General features: G+C 35.6%; 1 protein-coding gene across 1 annotated transcript in view; it reads left to right on the top strand.

The window, feature by feature from the left end:
* The window catches only part of LOC150083245 (U3 small nucleolar RNA-associated protein 15 homolog), a 192,624-nt gene that overhangs the window by 112,520 nt on the left and 62,260 nt on the right, over nt 1-17,844 (top strand). The window contains exons 6-7 of the mRNA XM_090378448.1: nt 4,114-4,246; nt 10,913-10,997. Of these exons, the coding sequence (XP_090234574.1) occupies nt 4,114-4,246; nt 10,913-10,997 (218 nt within the window). The remainder of the gene's footprint in view (nt 1-4,113; nt 4,247-10,912; nt 10,998-17,844) is intronic.

The following is a 17,844-nucleotide window of genomic DNA, read 5'->3' as shown; positions in this document are numbered from 1 at the left end:
GTCCACTTCACAATAAGTGGAGCTATCAGATACAACTGAATCTAACTTATTAATATAATCATGTTTATCTAGTATTACCACTGTATCTCCTTTATCTGCCCTCTGTATAATAATGTCCTTATTTTCTCGAAGTTCTCGTAAAGCTGAACTGTCATGTGTATTCAATTTAGGAAGTCGTGTTTCTTTTATGTTATTCACTACTTGGTTAACTTGTTGAATAAATACATCTTTTTGTGGAACACTACGAAGTCCAAATTCAAAATCAATTACGCATTGTTTTTTTGGCAGCTTTCGAGGTGGTAAATTATAATTTAATCCTTTGGATAAAAGTGAAATCTGGTCCTGCGATAGTGTACACGAGGAAAGATTTGTAACCTGTTGATATGTCGGTTCGTTGGATACTGGGTGAGGGGGTGTTCGTGAACTAGCCGACATATTCTGTGGTAGTGCGTTATGTGTCTGTGGGGGGGATGTCACCCAACTCGTGTGAACTTGGTCGCAAGCTCGCGACAATGTGTTAGAATTCGCATGAACGTGTCTTGAACTATTCGATAATGTTTGCAACTTATTAACGTGTCTGTTTTTTATTTCTGAGGCTTGTGCTTCCCGTCGCAAATCTATGGAGGTCTTCAATACAGACCAATCGTTCGGATGTAGATAATTTTTTAATTTATCGCGAAGCTTCCTAACCTGGGAAAGGTATTTTTGTTTATCCGAATATCGAGATTTTAAGGCAAGCTTAACAATATTACGTGATGTCGCCAGTGATAGTTGTTTTATGCCTGAAATTTTTTGATTTAAATTTACCCTGGCAAACTTCGGAACGATGTTGTTTTGAAGGCAATATTTTAGGAAAGAAATAAGGTAACTTTGGGCCGAGTACCTTAGTGTAGATTTAATGTAATTTTGTACCAAGCCATTCAAAAAATCTCCCATAATTGTGTGTATCGATTGTATACTACTGGAGAGACAGGAAGTGAATGAAATAGTCAATAAGAGTTTGAAAATTAATTAGATAGTATGAATCAGAGCTGTAATACTCAATATGTTCTACGTTGATAATAATATTAGTAAATTAATAAGAGGAGTTTACCTCAATATAGTACGTGGAACACTTCCGTATGATACCCTCCAGAAATTAAAACGAAAAAATCGACCACTTACCGGTACATTAAAGTAAAATATAAATAATTAAAGTAAAATATAAATAATTAAATAATCAATTTAACACAATTCAAAATCAATTCAAAACAATTAAAATTCAAATTAACGCAATTAAAAGAATCTAACGAAAATATTCAAAACGATTTTCCTTCCTGAAGCTGACAATGCTTTTCACACGAGTTGGGTGACATCCCCCCCACAGACACATAACGCACTACCACAGAATATGTCGGCTAGTTCACGAACACCCCCTCACCCAGTATCCAACGAACCGACATATCAACAGGTTACAAATCTTTCCTCGTGTACACTATCGCAGGACCAGATTTCACTTTTATCCAAAGGATTAAATTATAATTTACCACCTCGAAAGCTGCCAAAAAAACAATGCGTAATTGATTTTGAATTTGGACTTCGTAGTGTTCCACAAAAAGATGTATTTATTCAACAAGTTAACCAAGTAGTGAATAACATAAAAGAAACACGACTTCCTAAATTGAATACACATGACAGTTCAGCTTTACGAGAACTTCGAGAAAATAAGGACATTATTATACAGAGGGCAGATAAAGGAGATACAGTGGTAATACTAGATAAACATGATTATATTAATAAGTTAGATTCAGTTGTATCTGATAGCTCCACTTATTGTGAAGTGGACCCGACACCGTTTACCAATTTGGTAAATCAATACAATAAAACGTTAACCACATATCGTAAAAACGACTACATTACTATGGTTCAGTTGAAGGAATTGAAGTCCAGAACATACAATATTCCTGCACTTTTTGGTCAGGTAAAATTACACAAACCTGGATTTCCGATTCGACCTATTGTTTCCTACAGGAACTCGGCATTTTCAGCCTTAGCCACACATGTATATAACATTATAAAACCTTTTAGACAGGTTATACAATTTGGGATTAAGAATTACGATACATTATTTAATAATCTTAAAGACTGTAGACTCGGCGACAATGACAATTTATTCTCATTAGATGTTACATCATTATATACGAATGTAAACGTTGAATACACATTAGATATTATTTGGGATATGTTAAATAAAAACTCGACACCGATTAATTATACGAAGCTGCCTATAAAGGAGATTTTTCACTTAATTAAACTATTAGTTGAGGCTAACTACATCACCTTTCGAGACAAGGTGTACAAACAAATTTTTGGATTACCAATGGGTTTGAGCCTGAGTGGCTTAATGTCAGAGATCTATCTCTCAACGATTGAGCAGATACATTTGACACCTTTTCGTCCCCGTATCACATACTATGGGAGGTATTTAGACGATGTTCTAGTTATTACCGATAGTAGTACTATCCAAGATATTTTACATTCGTTTAACAATATTCATTCTAGACTCAAATTTACACTGGAAAGGGAAGATACGGATACTAAGTCATTAAACTTTCTAAATTTCACGCTTACCCGGGACTCGAACAAAATACAATTTAGCATCTATCGAAAACCCACAAACACCGGTATGCTTCTACATTATAATAGCTACCACCCGTTCACCTACAAAAGATCGATTATCTTTAATCAATTTCTAAATGCCTATAAATATTCAACGACGGATTCTGCTTTAGACTCAGAAATACAAATATTAACTAGCAGATTCTTGAACAGGGGTTATCCCATTAACACAATAAATCGAATTAGGGTACAAGCTAAGGATAGGATACAAAATACTGCACCAATCAACAATAGTAATATCAAAAAATACTTTATTTCTGTCCCATATGTTGAACAGTGGCACAAACAGCTTAACAGATTCTTTAAAGATACCGAATTTAAAATTATAGCTAGGCCTATACGGAAGTTACACACTATACTGAACAATCGCTCGGTTCTTTCGGCGTTCGCAACACAAATTAATGATCTAGTATACAACATTTCTTGCGGTGATTGCGACTCGTCTTATCAGGGTTCCACGCGGTTTTCTCTTAATATCCGTGTAAATCAACACGAAGCCTCTGTTCGTGCTTCTCGTTCAGCAGCGTCAGAATTAGCCTTTCATGCCATTAACGAAAAACATACTTTTTTATTTAACGAGGCCAAAATACTTAACGTTCAACGTAATTATACGCGACTATTAATTGCAGAAACCGTTGAAATTAAATTACACGAGAATTCTGTTAATGTTCGGCGGCCATATTTGATCTCCGATGCGTGGACCTTTACGCGCATGCGCGAAGACACATAATCACTATTTAAGTTGCAGGTTTAGCCTGATTCGGTAATTTTCATTCCTGTGATCACGACAGTCGGTCGAAAAGCATTGTCAGCTTCAGGAAGGAAAATCGTTTTGAATATTTTCGTTAGATTCTTTTAATTGCGTTAATTTGAATTTTAATTGTTTTGAATTGATTTTGAATTGTGTTAAATTGATTATTTAATTATTTATATTTTACTTTAATGTACCGGTAAGTGGTCGATTTTTTCGTTTTTTCCGTTTTAATTTCTGGAGGGTATCATACGGAAGTGTTCCACGTACTATATTGAGGTAAACTCCTCTTATTAATTTACTAATATTATTATCAACGTAGAACATATTGAGTATTACAGCTCTGATTCATACTATCTAATTTTACAATGCTATATTTACTGTAATATTTATTAGAAATTTAAGATGTTTAAACCTGCTTTAGCAATTTATTGGGTTTCTAACTTTTTTTAGTGTTTTACTTACCATACTGAACCTTTTTTTTTTTTTTTTTTCTTGAGGTCTCTGCCTCATTTCTATTTTTCCCATAAGCCCTGTTGTTTTTAATGTGCAAAATACCATGACGCAGAGATTTTTAGGTACACATGTACCATGTTATAGCAAAACTGACTGCATGTTTAAAAATAATTTATTCAATATTATTATTGACAGGTTATTTCCAGTGTATTTGTGGTACAAAAATGATTTTATTTGTTTATGCATAGGTGGTAATAATGTTAAAGTATGGGACACTATTGCTGGTCGTCTTCTGTCACAAATGTCCCATCATCACAAAACTGTGACATGTCTACATTTTGCTAGTGATGGACAGAGAGTAATGTCTGGATCCCTTGATAGGTAACTTGTCTTTCCACCCCCCCTGTAATATTTTTCTAAGTTCTGAAACTAAGAGGATGTAGCCCTCTTTTTGTTTTGTTAAGTAAATTACTAAGCACAGAGTGATTTTATTTTTCGTTTTTATTATTAACCGTATAAGCATCGGTTTGTAGTGACCTAAACACGGCTGCCAGTGTTATTAAGTTCATGCTAATTAAAGTGATTTATGCAAAAATTTTCTCACTTTATTTAATAGATGCATTATTGAAAAGCAAAGCTTAAATTACGAGCTAATTTTCCATAAGGGGAAGTTGCATGCAGGAGGCAAGGAAATAACAAGGATTGATCTCCAGGATGATAGTTATAATTGTTTATTCTTGCAAATTGCGTTAAGTAGTACTAAAAAATTTTATGTAGTTTGTAAAACTCATTAAGTTGAGTACTGTGACATGTTGGCTGCTGAGTTCATATTTCATGCTTTTATTTTGTTACTGAATCCTTTAGTTACCATTTCATTGCATTTTTCATTGTTTAATCTTAGACTTCATTTGTTTTGTTAAACCTAAGGTATAAAAAAGCAATTTTATATACTTTATTTCTACATTTTAATATTCAGAAAAAATAGTTACAAAATAAAAATTACTGTACAGAATATTAGGGTGTCACCATTCAGGCCGCCTTCATGTCCAGTCACATATATTTTTGCTCCACATATGATCATTCATTTCTATGAATTTTTGCAGTGTTGAATCTAAAGTTAGATATTTTCAGCATATGGAATCTGTTGGCTAATCCAGTTTTACTGTTATGGGGATTTTTGGAAGATTACGTGGCTATGAGGGGTGCAGTTACCCACAAACAGCAAAATTTTTTTATTCTTCTCATTCATCCATGCCTTTTGGTTTGTTTGATACATAGTTGGTATGTCTTCAAACCTTTAAATCATCGAGACTTCTGGGCTTTCCCAGTGATTAAAAGAGGAAGCTTCTCTGTGCAAGACATGTTTGCTGCTAGGAGAACAGTAATCTGTTGTTTGACTTTTTATCCGTTAGCAATTTAAAAAGAGTCCAGTTTCATCAGCACTGAAGATGTCATTATGGTCTTATATCAGTAAAACATTTTTTAAACAATTTTCCCTCCATTCCTTTGTAGCGTTAATGTCCATGGCTGTACTTTTTTGAAAGACAGGCTATGTCGAGTCTTAAATTTCCGGAACCATCCATCTGAACTTTTAAATTCTTCAATATCCATATCAATGTGCAAATGATTCAGCCTTAGCTTTTAAAAGATTATCATTTGTGGGAATGTATAATTTTCACGCATCATCATTAGCAATTCCAAAAGTACCTTTTCAAGATGATACTTCGCCTTTCATGCTCGAATCCTACCCAGTGCAGCAGATTTATTTAAACTTTCAGTATTTTTCCAATCTTTCAGAATAGTGAACAGAGTACTCTTAGAATGCTCACCATTATCTACAGCTTGCAAAATCCTAATTTTATCTGTGATTGGCTTAGCTATCCACTTTCTTGGAGTTTTACCAATAAACATACACGCTAACTAATGAAATGAACTTCTAGCTGATGTTTATTTCATTACCGCACTGTGAGAAAAGAACGTGGGAAATCTTAAATGATTTCTCACGGTCAGCCCATCAATTACTTCAATATATTTGGAGCGTTCTGTCATTTTTGAACACAAATATTTGATAAAAAAAGTATAAATTCAGATTAAGAGGTAGAAATTCATGATCGTTATAGAGAAATCCAATTTTCGATATCATTATACTGAACGTAAAATAGTATTAGGTTAATGAAAAATTGGGTGGGGCCAAGCACATAGGACGTTATAACGTGTTGTAGTGTTAAAAAGAGGGTTGCTATAAAGAGCTTCAACTGTAGTTTGTACTTACCACTTAAATGGGTAATTTGTTTTCTAGTACCTTGGAACTCCTACCAAATTTGTCTGTTACGTCTTGCAATAGTGGTATTGTGTTTTCTTCTATTGACATAATTAAAAGAGATTGCAACATTCCTTGAGTAATAGTTGATCATAACCAATTTTTAATTTAGAAAATGCTCTTTTACTGTTCATTTAGCTACATGCCAATGTTAATAAATATTTATACAGTCAATTCCAGTTATTTGGGACACATCAGGACTAGTGCATTTTGGCCCGATTAAGCGGCTGTCCCAATTATCCGAAGTTTCACGTAAATAGTTAAAAATACAATGCCCTCCCCCCCCCCTTTACAATTGGTTCACTGTACAATCAAATCACGTTAACGATGGAGTCACCATTGTAAAGTACCGTTCACTATACGATATGTAATAAGCGCCCGTCATTGTGATCACGTTTGTGAATTGAATTTTAATTCAATTAAACAGCGATTCTAATTAGCGAAAATAGGAGGAATATTATCCACAGGCTATAAAAGTAAAGATATATTAAGTACAAATTTACCCTTTGTTACCTTACAAATTAAAAAATTAAATGATACGTGAAATTCGGAAGAATATACGTGATAATCGGAAGAATTAATATGTACTGTAATATGTACATGCTAACTAAACTAGTTGACATTTCTGTTCACTGTCATTTGTGGGTGGGGGTTAAAATTTAAAACAGTAAAAAAATAAACAATCAATAACAAAGAACATGGCACACACAAATTTCAAGTAACACGATACGCGCAAGTGAGAACAGAATAACAAATTACGAAGCCTTAAAAATAGGAATGAAGAGAAGATTCTGAAAATTATTTTTTTATATGATTGAAGATTCCATAGAAGTGTAAACACATTTTACCATAATAACCCACAGAATTCCAGCTGTCGGTATTATCGCAAATTCAATAAGATCGTGTTTACTATCAGTTTATGGTAGATTTCACTAACACAAAAGCCTAATAAACAGGTGACTGCTAATTGTTTTAAGTTTGTGACCTCCAGAAATCCGACCGAACTACGTGGTACGGTCAGAGACAATCATAGGGTAATCTTCAGTGCTGCGGTCTTCTGCCCTGATTAAAAGGCATTTTGTCCCAATTAAGCGAAGTAAACTCTGGCTATTTTCTCGATTGGGTTCCGTTTTTTAAGATTTGCCCCGATTAACCGGTGGCCCAAATAACCGGAATCCACTGTATATTATTTTAAAGGAACACGTTAGACGCATTTTATACTTATGCGCTGTAATTATATCTTCATCATCATCAGCCATTTTCAATCTACTGCAGGATGAAGGCCTCTCCAGCAACTTTCCAGTTCCTTCTGTTTTGAGCACTGGCCATCCATTTACTACCCACAAACTCATGAATTTCATCTATCCATCTCCACCTTTGTCTTCCAGGTTTTCTTCTAGCTCATCTTGGGTACCATTCTGTTATTTTCTTAGTCCATCTGTCATCATGTCTTCGAGCTATGTGTCCTGCTCAAGACAATTTTCGTTCTTTAGTTTTAATAAGAATGTCCTTTACTTGAGTTTGCTGCCTAATCCATGTGTTTCTCTTCTTAACTAACAGTCTGATTCCCAGTATAATTTGTTACATTCTTTTGGTGAGTGCCCAAGTGTCACTTCCATAAGTCATGGTGGGGGTATACATTGGTTCATTATTTTACAGTTTCAGACAAACTGGGATATTGCTCTTCCGTATGTGACTATATTTCCTGAATGCCATCCATCCAAAATTTATTCTTCTCTTGACTTCCAGCCATTTATCATTATTACAGCTGATAACTTGTCCCAGATAAGTATGACTCCACCTTTTCAGTTACTGCTCCTTCAATCATTATTTTCCTTTCTGTTGCATATTTGTTCATCATTATTTTTGTTTTAGCCATATTCATCTTTAGTCCAAATTCCTTACTAACTGTGCATAACTGATTAAGATTTTCCTCTAATTCTTTGGGGTCGTGGCTTATGACCACAATGTCATCGGCAAATTGTAAATGGTTTAGGTACATTGACTCCTTTCTGTGACCAGTCTAATCTTCTGAAAGCTTCCTCAAGGGCAGCAGTAAACAGCTTCAGAGATATTGTGTCTCCTTGTCAAACTCCTTTCTCGATTTTAAATTTCCTACTGTCTTTGTCTAGTCTAATAAAGGAGGTAGCATTCTCATATATTTTCTTCAAAATCATAATATGTGGAATATCTATGCCTTGTCTTTCCAGTGCCCGAAACATTGCCTTATGCTGTATTGAATCAAATGCCAGGCATAATGGTGTTTTATATTCATTTGCTTTCTCCATTATCTGTGATATTACGTGAAGATGATCCATAGTTGAGAATCCTGTCCTAAAGCCAGCTTGCTGTTTCGGTTGATTCTCATCAAGTATTCTTTCTGATCTGTTAGTAATGACCCTTGTGAACAACTTGTAGATGGGGGATAACAAGCTAATTGGTTTATAATTTCCAATTTCTGATTTATCTCCTTTCTTATGCAGCAAAACAATGATTGCATTATTCCACTGCTTAGGTGTCACACCTTTTCTAATGCACTTTGTGAAGAGCCTTGCCAGTTTTTGTGTTATATCTCTTCCTCCCAATTTTAAAAATTCTACAGTAACTTCATCTTCCCCCGGGGCTTTCTGATTCTTCATTTTCTTCAGTGCATGTTCTACCTCATCAGGAAGAATATCGGGTATGTCATATGTGTTGCTAATTTGCAATCCATCTTCCCCACTGCTGGCATCATTCCCTCGCTCCTTGCATAATTAGTATTAGTAGCGGCCGCATGGTGCAAGAAAGCCTATGGCTTATGCTGCACTAGCCAAAAAAAAAAAAAAAAAAAAAACACAATGATAAAAAAAAATAATAATAAAATAAATAAATAAATAAATAACTAAATAATAATAATTAATAAATGAAAAAAAAGGAAATTAAACTATAATTAAATTAAACTATAGAAAATTAATTCTCTATAGTAGTCTTCTGCTATTTGAATTATGCCTTCTCTGCTGTTTATAAGTACACCATCACTATTCTTCAGTTTCAGTATCATTTGTCTTTCTGTATTACTGCTCATGGCTGCTGATTTAAATCCTTTGTTTTCCCTTAATGCTTGTTCTACTTTTCTTGTGTTAAATCTTCTTATGTCCTCTCTAAGTCTCTTTCTAATGGCTTTGCATAACTCAGTATACTCAATTTTTTCCTTGTCACTGTTTATCTTGCTCTTCATTTTTCACCTTCGGTTCATCATAACAAGTGTTTCTTGACAAATTTTTTCTGGCGCCTCCATAGCCAGGTGGGAAGGAGCAGCAGTGCGTAGCACACGCTTCTTGATTAGACCGGGGTTCGAGCCCGTCACCACCAAATAAGAAGGATGCGGAAAGGTCAGGGAATGACCACCGCATATCCCAGAGCAATATGGCCTTAGTTGCTAATGCTCCTAAAAACCAAATAACAAACAAATAACATAACAAATTTTTTCTTCTTTGGATTTCTTTTTCCCTATAGGTTTCTTGGGCTTTATCACTTTCAGAAAGTTGTAATATTCCTTGTCGATATATTGGTCCTGAGCAGTCTGCAGAAGCTCAAACTTGTTCTTAAGTTCCAGTACATACTGCTTTTTCTCCTCTTCTGCTATCTCAAAGACCTTTGCATTATTTACTCGAGTCAGTTTTTTCCTTTCCTTTCCTACATCTATATCAAGTGTACATCTTACCATTCTGTGATCACTTCCAACATTTACCTTATTCAGGACGGCAACATCATTCACAATATATCTTCTGTTAGTGAGGATGAAGTCGATTTCATTAGTTGTTAATCCATTTGGACTCTTCCATGTCCACTTTCTGTTCACCCTTTTCGTGAAAAAAAGTGTTCAGTACTGACAATCCTTGAGATTCTGCAAATTCCACAAGTCTTTCGCCTCTTTCATTTCTTTCACCAATTCCAAAATTTCCTATAGTTCCCCTTTCTGCGCTGTTTTGTCTTTTTCCAACCTTAGCATTGAAGTCCCCCATAATAATAGTGTAGTGGGTTTTCTGCTCATCTAGAAGACTCGATTTCGGTGTATGTTTCTTCAACCTGTTCATCATCATGGCTCGATGTTGGTGCATAAATCATTATAACCTTTAGCTTGTACCTCTTAGAAATCTTGAGTATTAGTCTTGACACCCTTGGTGATATACTTTTGAATTATATCTTCAGCACTAACTAATGCTAATATTTTGCATTATAAGGTTCTTAAATCAGTTATTCACAGTTTATTATATTTATATAATTGTATAATAAAAATTTATACAATTTTTTATTACAATTTCATATTTGAAACCATTTGAACAGTTAATGTAAGTCATTTTTAAACAGCATATCCTGTTTAATATTAACAGTTTCACAATCTTTGTGTTATTGGTAAATTTTGACATACAACTTAGATCCTCATTCCTGTTGTTATTGAATATCAGAACACTTGCTATAGTCAGTCACCATCCATTCTTGATTCAGTTCAAATCACTGAACTGACAATTCCTTATTTATAGTATGAAATGATTACAAATTTTACAAGAAGAAATGCTTTAATTTATAGTTTTTTCACAGTGGTTCTTGTGTAAATTTATGATTGTTACAGTACTAATTGTAATTATGAAGGTTACCATTAACTTGCTACTAACATTTGTGGAAAATATCATTGGATCAGCATGTTGCTTATTTAGAAATAACTGTTTAAAACTATTTCTTTTTAGGCATATAAAGATCTATGACGTTACTTCATATAATGTAGTACATACTATAGACTGCCCTTCGTCAGTTCTCAGTCTATCTGTTTCTGTAAGTATCAATAAAATAAGTTCGTTAATGTACACAGTGTGTTTTCATTTCAGGTGTGTGCTTCTCACCCCCTCCTTAAATTATTTTATTTTATTTATTTTTTATTTTATTGTTATTATTTTATTATTTATTTATTTTTTTCATTTTTGGTTTTTAATAAAAATGAAAAGTAAATATAGTCATCTCCTGATCAGCTAATTACTACCATAGAATACTTAATAAACTAACAACAAGTTTATGGAACACTTAAGACTATATAGGATTATGTTTTCTAAACTTAACCATTTAGTTTAACTACAACTCTATAATATTGTCTTTTATCTGTGTATATATGTATCTCTTTGCAATTGACATCATGTTCACGAGTCTTGCATAACAATATGGCATTAAACTACATTTAATGTATAATTTCTTTTTTCCAATCAGATTGTATGGCAAGAAGAAATAATTGCTAGATTTATTGATTACTGGAATAATTGACAGAAACATAAATGCGTGTACCACCAGAAGTTATTTACTTCCTTGTAGAAGCCGTCCCAGGTCTATCATCACCCTGTGTGAGATTTTTTGGAGCACCCCCTCCGACTTGAAATTTACAGCAAATCAGTGAATTTTCGGGGCATTTTGGCACTTTGTTTTGGGGGGGGGGGGCACTCGATTGTTCCTTAAGCCAACCCTGCTGCTCCCTTGGCTGCTGTTTACTGAGTTCTCAAAAACCATATACACTAAGTGATCACTGAATTATGACTACCCCTATGAAAACTGAATGCGACCCGTTGACCACATGAGGTACGAGAGTGCCGAGTTAGTCAACCTATATAGCATAGATAAGATGTCAGTGGTTCAGTATGTAGTAAAATTCCAAGCGTGATGAGTAAAAGGAAGGATTTATCGGACTTTGATAAAGGACAGATTGTGGGTGCTAAATGAGCTGGTGCTTTGATTTCCCAAACGGCTGAAGTGATGGGGTGTTCAAGAGCCACCATAGTTAAAGTGTACCAGGACTGGCATCAAAATGGTCAAACAATGACCTGAAGGCAAAACTGAAAAGGTCAGCGAAAAGGTTGATATTAGAAGTGAGCACCGTGTCCGACAACTTATACAAGTGAACAGGCACAGCACTATTAAAGAGTTGACTACCCAGTACAACATGGGCCAACCCGGAGCAATATCTGGCATGACCATGTGTCGCACGCTTGCACATATGGGTGTGATCCATCATGCATCATATCAAAAGTGGAGGCGGTTGTATGGTGTGGGGCATGTTTCACTGGCAGGAACTTGGACCCCTGGCGCATGTGGAATAACGTATTACTGGTCTCCGCTATTGTCAACTGTTTGCTGACTGTGTACACCCTGCTATATTACACTTTTTTCCAAATGGCGATGGTGTCTTCCAAGATGACAATGCGCCGAGCCATCGGGCACTTGTGCAGGAATAGTTTGAGGAACACAGTTCTGACTTCCAGCGTATCGATTGGCCTCCAAACACTGTCGATATCAATCCCATAGAGCACATGTGGGACACAATGGAAAGGCATGTGGGCTTCTGGATACACCAATCACCTCCATACCTGCATTGCTGACTGCTTTACACATACCTTGGTTGGCCATACCTCCCGAGCACTTCCGACATCTTGTTGAATCAATGCCACGTCGGATAGCTGCTGTACTGAGGGCAAAAGGAGGACCTTTTGCCCTCAGTACAGCAGCTATTCATCAGTGTAGAAAACTCAGTTAGCTGCCACTGAGTTTTCTATATGGTTTTTGTATCAGTAATTTTTAATGCTCCAGAATTACTGAAATCCAGTAGTAAAGAAACCCTACAAAAAACTGAAGCACCAGTAATGCAAGAAAAAAATGGATGCCAAAGCTGAGGAGGTACCTTGCAAATCTGTCTTTGACCTCTTTTCAGGAAGAAATAGGCACAAAAATAAATAAATAAATAAAAAAAAAATTTAAAAAATCCTTTCACACTTCGGAAGCCAACTGTTGGATCAACCACATCCAAATAATATCTAAATTTCTAGAATGGAATTATTGTGTATTCTGGTGAAATACTAATAATATCAAGGCTCTCCTGCAAAAGCATTAATCCCATTTGCCACACCTTGTAACCTCACTATCATTTATAAGATTACAAGTGGAGATGATCCTACTCATAGAAAGTAGGATTATCTCTACTATCCTGTGGATAACCATACCCCATTTCAGTTTTTATTATATACAACAAGCTTAGAGGAAGTAGCAATTTGCCTTACACCTTGTTTTTTATTAACAATCTGCTCTGCCTAAGTGCCACTTGGAAGTAATATCCCCTAGACTGACCTTGATGATCTTATAAAGCAGTAGTCTTCTCCTGTCTTACAACTTGAGAATTTCAGTGGCAGCACTACCATATGGGGTAGTGCTGACATTAATGGTAGGGAATGTGCTCTGTGAAACGTACTTAGAAGGGAGAGGTCACTGGCAGTGACCTCTCCCTTCTAAATTTGGGATCTAACACCTTTCATGTGCTATTCGTATTTTCTGCCATTGATCATTCTGTTTGCTTACCTCCCTTTTCTCTCCTTCTTTCACATACTTAGGAGGTGGAAGAGAACCTACCTAGGAGTGATATCTTCCCTGTAATAACCTCTTTACTTATTAAGAGGCTATGTCATCCCTTTAGGTTATCCAAGTGGAAGATCAATCAGGTTGACCGGAATACTTTCCAACATCTGGCATTGTTTGACATCACAACTCACCAGCTTATCAGTAATGCAGACAGAAAAACATTCATGAAATTTCAATGTCAATTCCAAAAACATATATCCGGTTTCCACCATTTCCAAACTTTACATCCTCTATTACCTATTGACCAGCACTTTAGTTGTCTGGATTTTGTCCAGACAATTAAAGTGCCGGTCAATACACATAGAACCCTTCGTCGTACCTGACAATACACATAGCACCCTTCACTGGTCCTGAAATATAATAGAATATACACTGTCCAGTCAAACATTATGACCATCCCTGTCTGTGATTGAAATAAGAAGCAGTAAATGTGATACTACAGGTTCGTGACATGCAGTTCATAAATAGTACTTGATTGACATGGGCAAGGGACGTGATCAGACAGACTTCTGAAAAAAGTTAATTGTCAGGTACCAATCAAAGGGTAACAGTACAGACAGTTGCACACATCCTTGGATCTCATACAAACCCACCACAAAAAATGTATTTTATATATATATATACATCGTCTTTAAGCTTGTTGCTTGCCTTATCAGCGATGAAGTAAGAGGTATGGATGTTAAATGAGACTGTGTGCGCAGTCGCTACACACCAAGTGCCACCTGCGAAACAGAAGCAGCAGTTGACCTTGAACCTTTCTCTAGTTGTCTGCCGAGTCATGTTCCAACACACTCATTTGCTTTTCAGTGAAACAAATTTTCATTACCTTGTGTTTTTGCATCGTGCTGCAAAAATGACACGCCGAAGAGTAGAACAACAAATCAAGCTCAAATTTTTAACAAAACTAAAGAAAATAACCGAAAGTCAAGTTGTTACGTCAAGTTATAGGGAAGATACAATGTCAAGATCTTTCATGTTTGAATGGCATAAAAGATTTTTAGAAAGAAGAGAGAATGTGGAAGACTATGACCAACTAGCTAAGGACACTGATTAGAAGTTATTATTGTTTAAGCATTAGAATGGTTCCATCAGAACTCAATATGGACAAAAACATTTAGAACAACTGTAACTAAAATTTAGGCATGAAAAAAGTGTGTGCCAAGGTGGTGCAAAAAATTTTGTATAAAAATGGAAGAATGAGAATACTCCAAGTTTGTAAAGATGTTTTGAAAAAGTTCAATAATTCATTCAAAAAAAGAGACTGCCAAACACTAAAAAGGATTGAAGCCCAAAAACATAAAACTACTGCCTCGAAAATAACTGCAGAACTTAATAAGAGTCTCACCAATCCAGTTTCTAGCAAAAAAAGTTTGGCAAGAACTTCATAAGTTGAAATTTATTGCAGAGCCACTATTGCCAAGCCACTTGTAACTGATGGTAATGATAGAAAGGAGATGCAGTAATGTAAGGTGCACAAGCACAAAAATTGCACACTTGATGTTTGGAAGTATGTCATATTTTCAGATGAATCATTATTCACACTTTCTTCAACATTGGGGAGAGTTTACATTTGGAAAATGCCAAGGGAAGCACATCATCCTGACTGTCTTTTGTGCCAAGTGTCAAATGCAGAGCAGGATCAACAATGGATTGAGCAGCAATATCATAATATTCTTTAGATTGTACCATAACCCTGGATATGCAAATTACTGCCACTGATTACTTTTGATATTCTGAGTGACCAGGTTCATCCCACGATACAAACATTGTTTCCCACAAAAGATACTATGTTTCAAGATGTTACTGCTCCAATATACACAGCCAGATAAGTTCAATCTTGGTTTGAGGAGCTTGAAACTAGAGAAACTAGACTGGTGATTGTGCAGGTCATGGGAGAAGTCTAAGCTTCTCCCATGGCCTGTGCAATCACCAGACTTAAATGTTGTTGAACCACGGTGGGCATATTTGACGAGGAGAGCGAGAAACAGATTTCATCAACACCACCTTGATCACTCAATGAGCTTGAAACATACCTCCATGAAGGGTGGTCCAATATTCCGTGTAGAATAAAAGCTATTTTAAAAGCAAATAGTGGCCATATTTAAAAGCAAATAGTGGCCATATTAAACATCATATTAGTTTGTGTTTATATATTACCATGTAATAAAATGATACGTTGGCATTGCCCAGTACATGCTGGTAAATTCTTGCAGTGGCCATGAACTACTTTAGTTAATTTACTACACCTTTTGGCATCTATAGTATTATAAAAATATTTCACTGCTGTTTTGCTTGTGCACTCTGTGTGTGATGGTTCGTGCTCACCTGAGAATAAACAATAATATTCTTCTCCGCTGGGGAAGCATTGTTCAGAAAGTGCATCACAAGGCATCTCGGGAAGGATTTTGCAATATGAGATGTTATAATATTTGTGTTCATTGTTAATTTACTGTGTATTAAAATGATGTTCTTGCCCTACCTAATACACTAGTAAATTCTCAGTGTAGCTATAAACTTCTTTAGTTCCTGTTTTTAGTAATATTTCACACCTTTTATTTTTTTATTCATTGACATAGTAACCCACTTTGAGATTACTAGTGTGCTGTAAAGTAACAAAACAATCAGTTGATCGTGGCTGCCCAATAAAAAAAAAAAAAATAATAATAAACTCTGAGACATCCCATTGCAAGCACATTACACCCAAGCCAATCTATGGAAGAACTGAAATCTTTTTTTTTTGTTTGTTTCTTGGGCTTAGATTAGTTAAAAAATAGTTCCTCTCTTGTGATGTGCATATATTAGTATATTTTAAATCAGTCAGAATATTTTAACAATCAAACATATTTGACTTAAAGCTGATAAGAAGGCTGGACCTGTTTCTCTTTAGTTGTCAGAACCCCATAAAAGCCCCAGGGCTCAATTTTTTTAAAAAAAGAGGGACTGTTATTCTACATGAAAGATGGTTATAGCTGAGTTGATTTAAAACCAAGCTTAACTTTTTTAGAAAAATGGAGGAAAAAGTGATTGTACACTGGTGTTCAAAGAAAGTGCATCACCTAGGAATTTTGCATTTCTAACCCTTTTTCATGATGGTATGTTACATTAACGACTAGCATCACAAATAGAATTATAAACAAAAGATATTTATGAATAGTTAAGGCAAAGCTAAGTAATATTTGACAGGTGCTCTCAAAATATTCCAAAATGAGAATTTACAACCTTTATACAACAGTTTTGCTAAACACGACAATTATGGCTGAAATGTTATCAGAAGCCTTCAATTTGCTTCAGTTTATCATTTTAAATGGAAAACAAAATGAAAAGTTCACCAGGTGCAAACTAATATTTAGTTGAACTGCCTCTGGCCCTGGTGACAGCAACACACCTTTGAGGCATTGACAATATCAATTTCTGAAGATAACCAACTGATAGTTCGTGGTTCCAAACACGTATTATGGCTTCCTGAAGTTCACAAAGGGTCTGTGGTTTCTTTCTGGCAACTGCAGATTCCACGTGATGCCAACAGTTCTCTATAGGATTGAGGTCTGTACTGTTGTTTGTTATTTGGTTTTTAGGAGCATTAGCAACTAAGGCCATATTGCTCCGGGAATATGCGGTGGTCATTCCCTGACCTTTCTGTATTTGGTGGTGACGGGCCAAACCCCGGTCTAATCAAGAAGCATGTGCTATACACTGCTGCTCCTTCCCGCCTGGCTACGGAGGCACCCTGCGCTGTTACTTGGACAGCTAATGGTTGTAATGGACCATTCTTCCAACCATTTTTTAGCCTGTAACAAATGTAAACACATTACTATCGAACCTCTAATGCAGAAATGAAGCTAAAGTAACTACAAAAGTGCTGGTTGAATTTCTTCTCATCTGAGAAAATAACTGACTTCCACTGCTCAGGAGCCCATTCGACATGCTCCTTACACCAAATTAATCTAGCCTTTTTCATTTTTTGTGTGAGGAGAGGCTTTTTAGGGTGACAGGCTACAAGTCCATTTTTGACGAGGCATCTTCTGACTGTTGCTGCACTTGCTACCACTCCTGTATGTTCTTTCCATTCTCTTTTCAGCTCAGACGAAGAAGCTTTACAGTTTTTAAGGCATAAGCGCTTCAAAACACAGTCCTCTTTTTTGGCTTAGAGACTTGTTTGCATCCGGTTCCTTTTTTCCTATCAGCAGAACCAGTATTCTTGAATTTGGAAAGAAATCTACTCACTGTCGAC

Source organism: Mastigoproctus giganteus, chromosome 7, assembly GCF_048544385.1.
Source record: "Mastigoproctus giganteus isolate SK-2022 chromosome 7, ASM4854438v1, whole genome shotgun sequence".
Taxonomy (NCBI): Eukaryota; Metazoa; Arthropoda; class Arachnida; order Uropygi; family Thelyphonidae; genus Mastigoproctus; species Mastigoproctus giganteus.
This window is presented reverse-complemented; position numbering and strand designations above follow the sequence as displayed.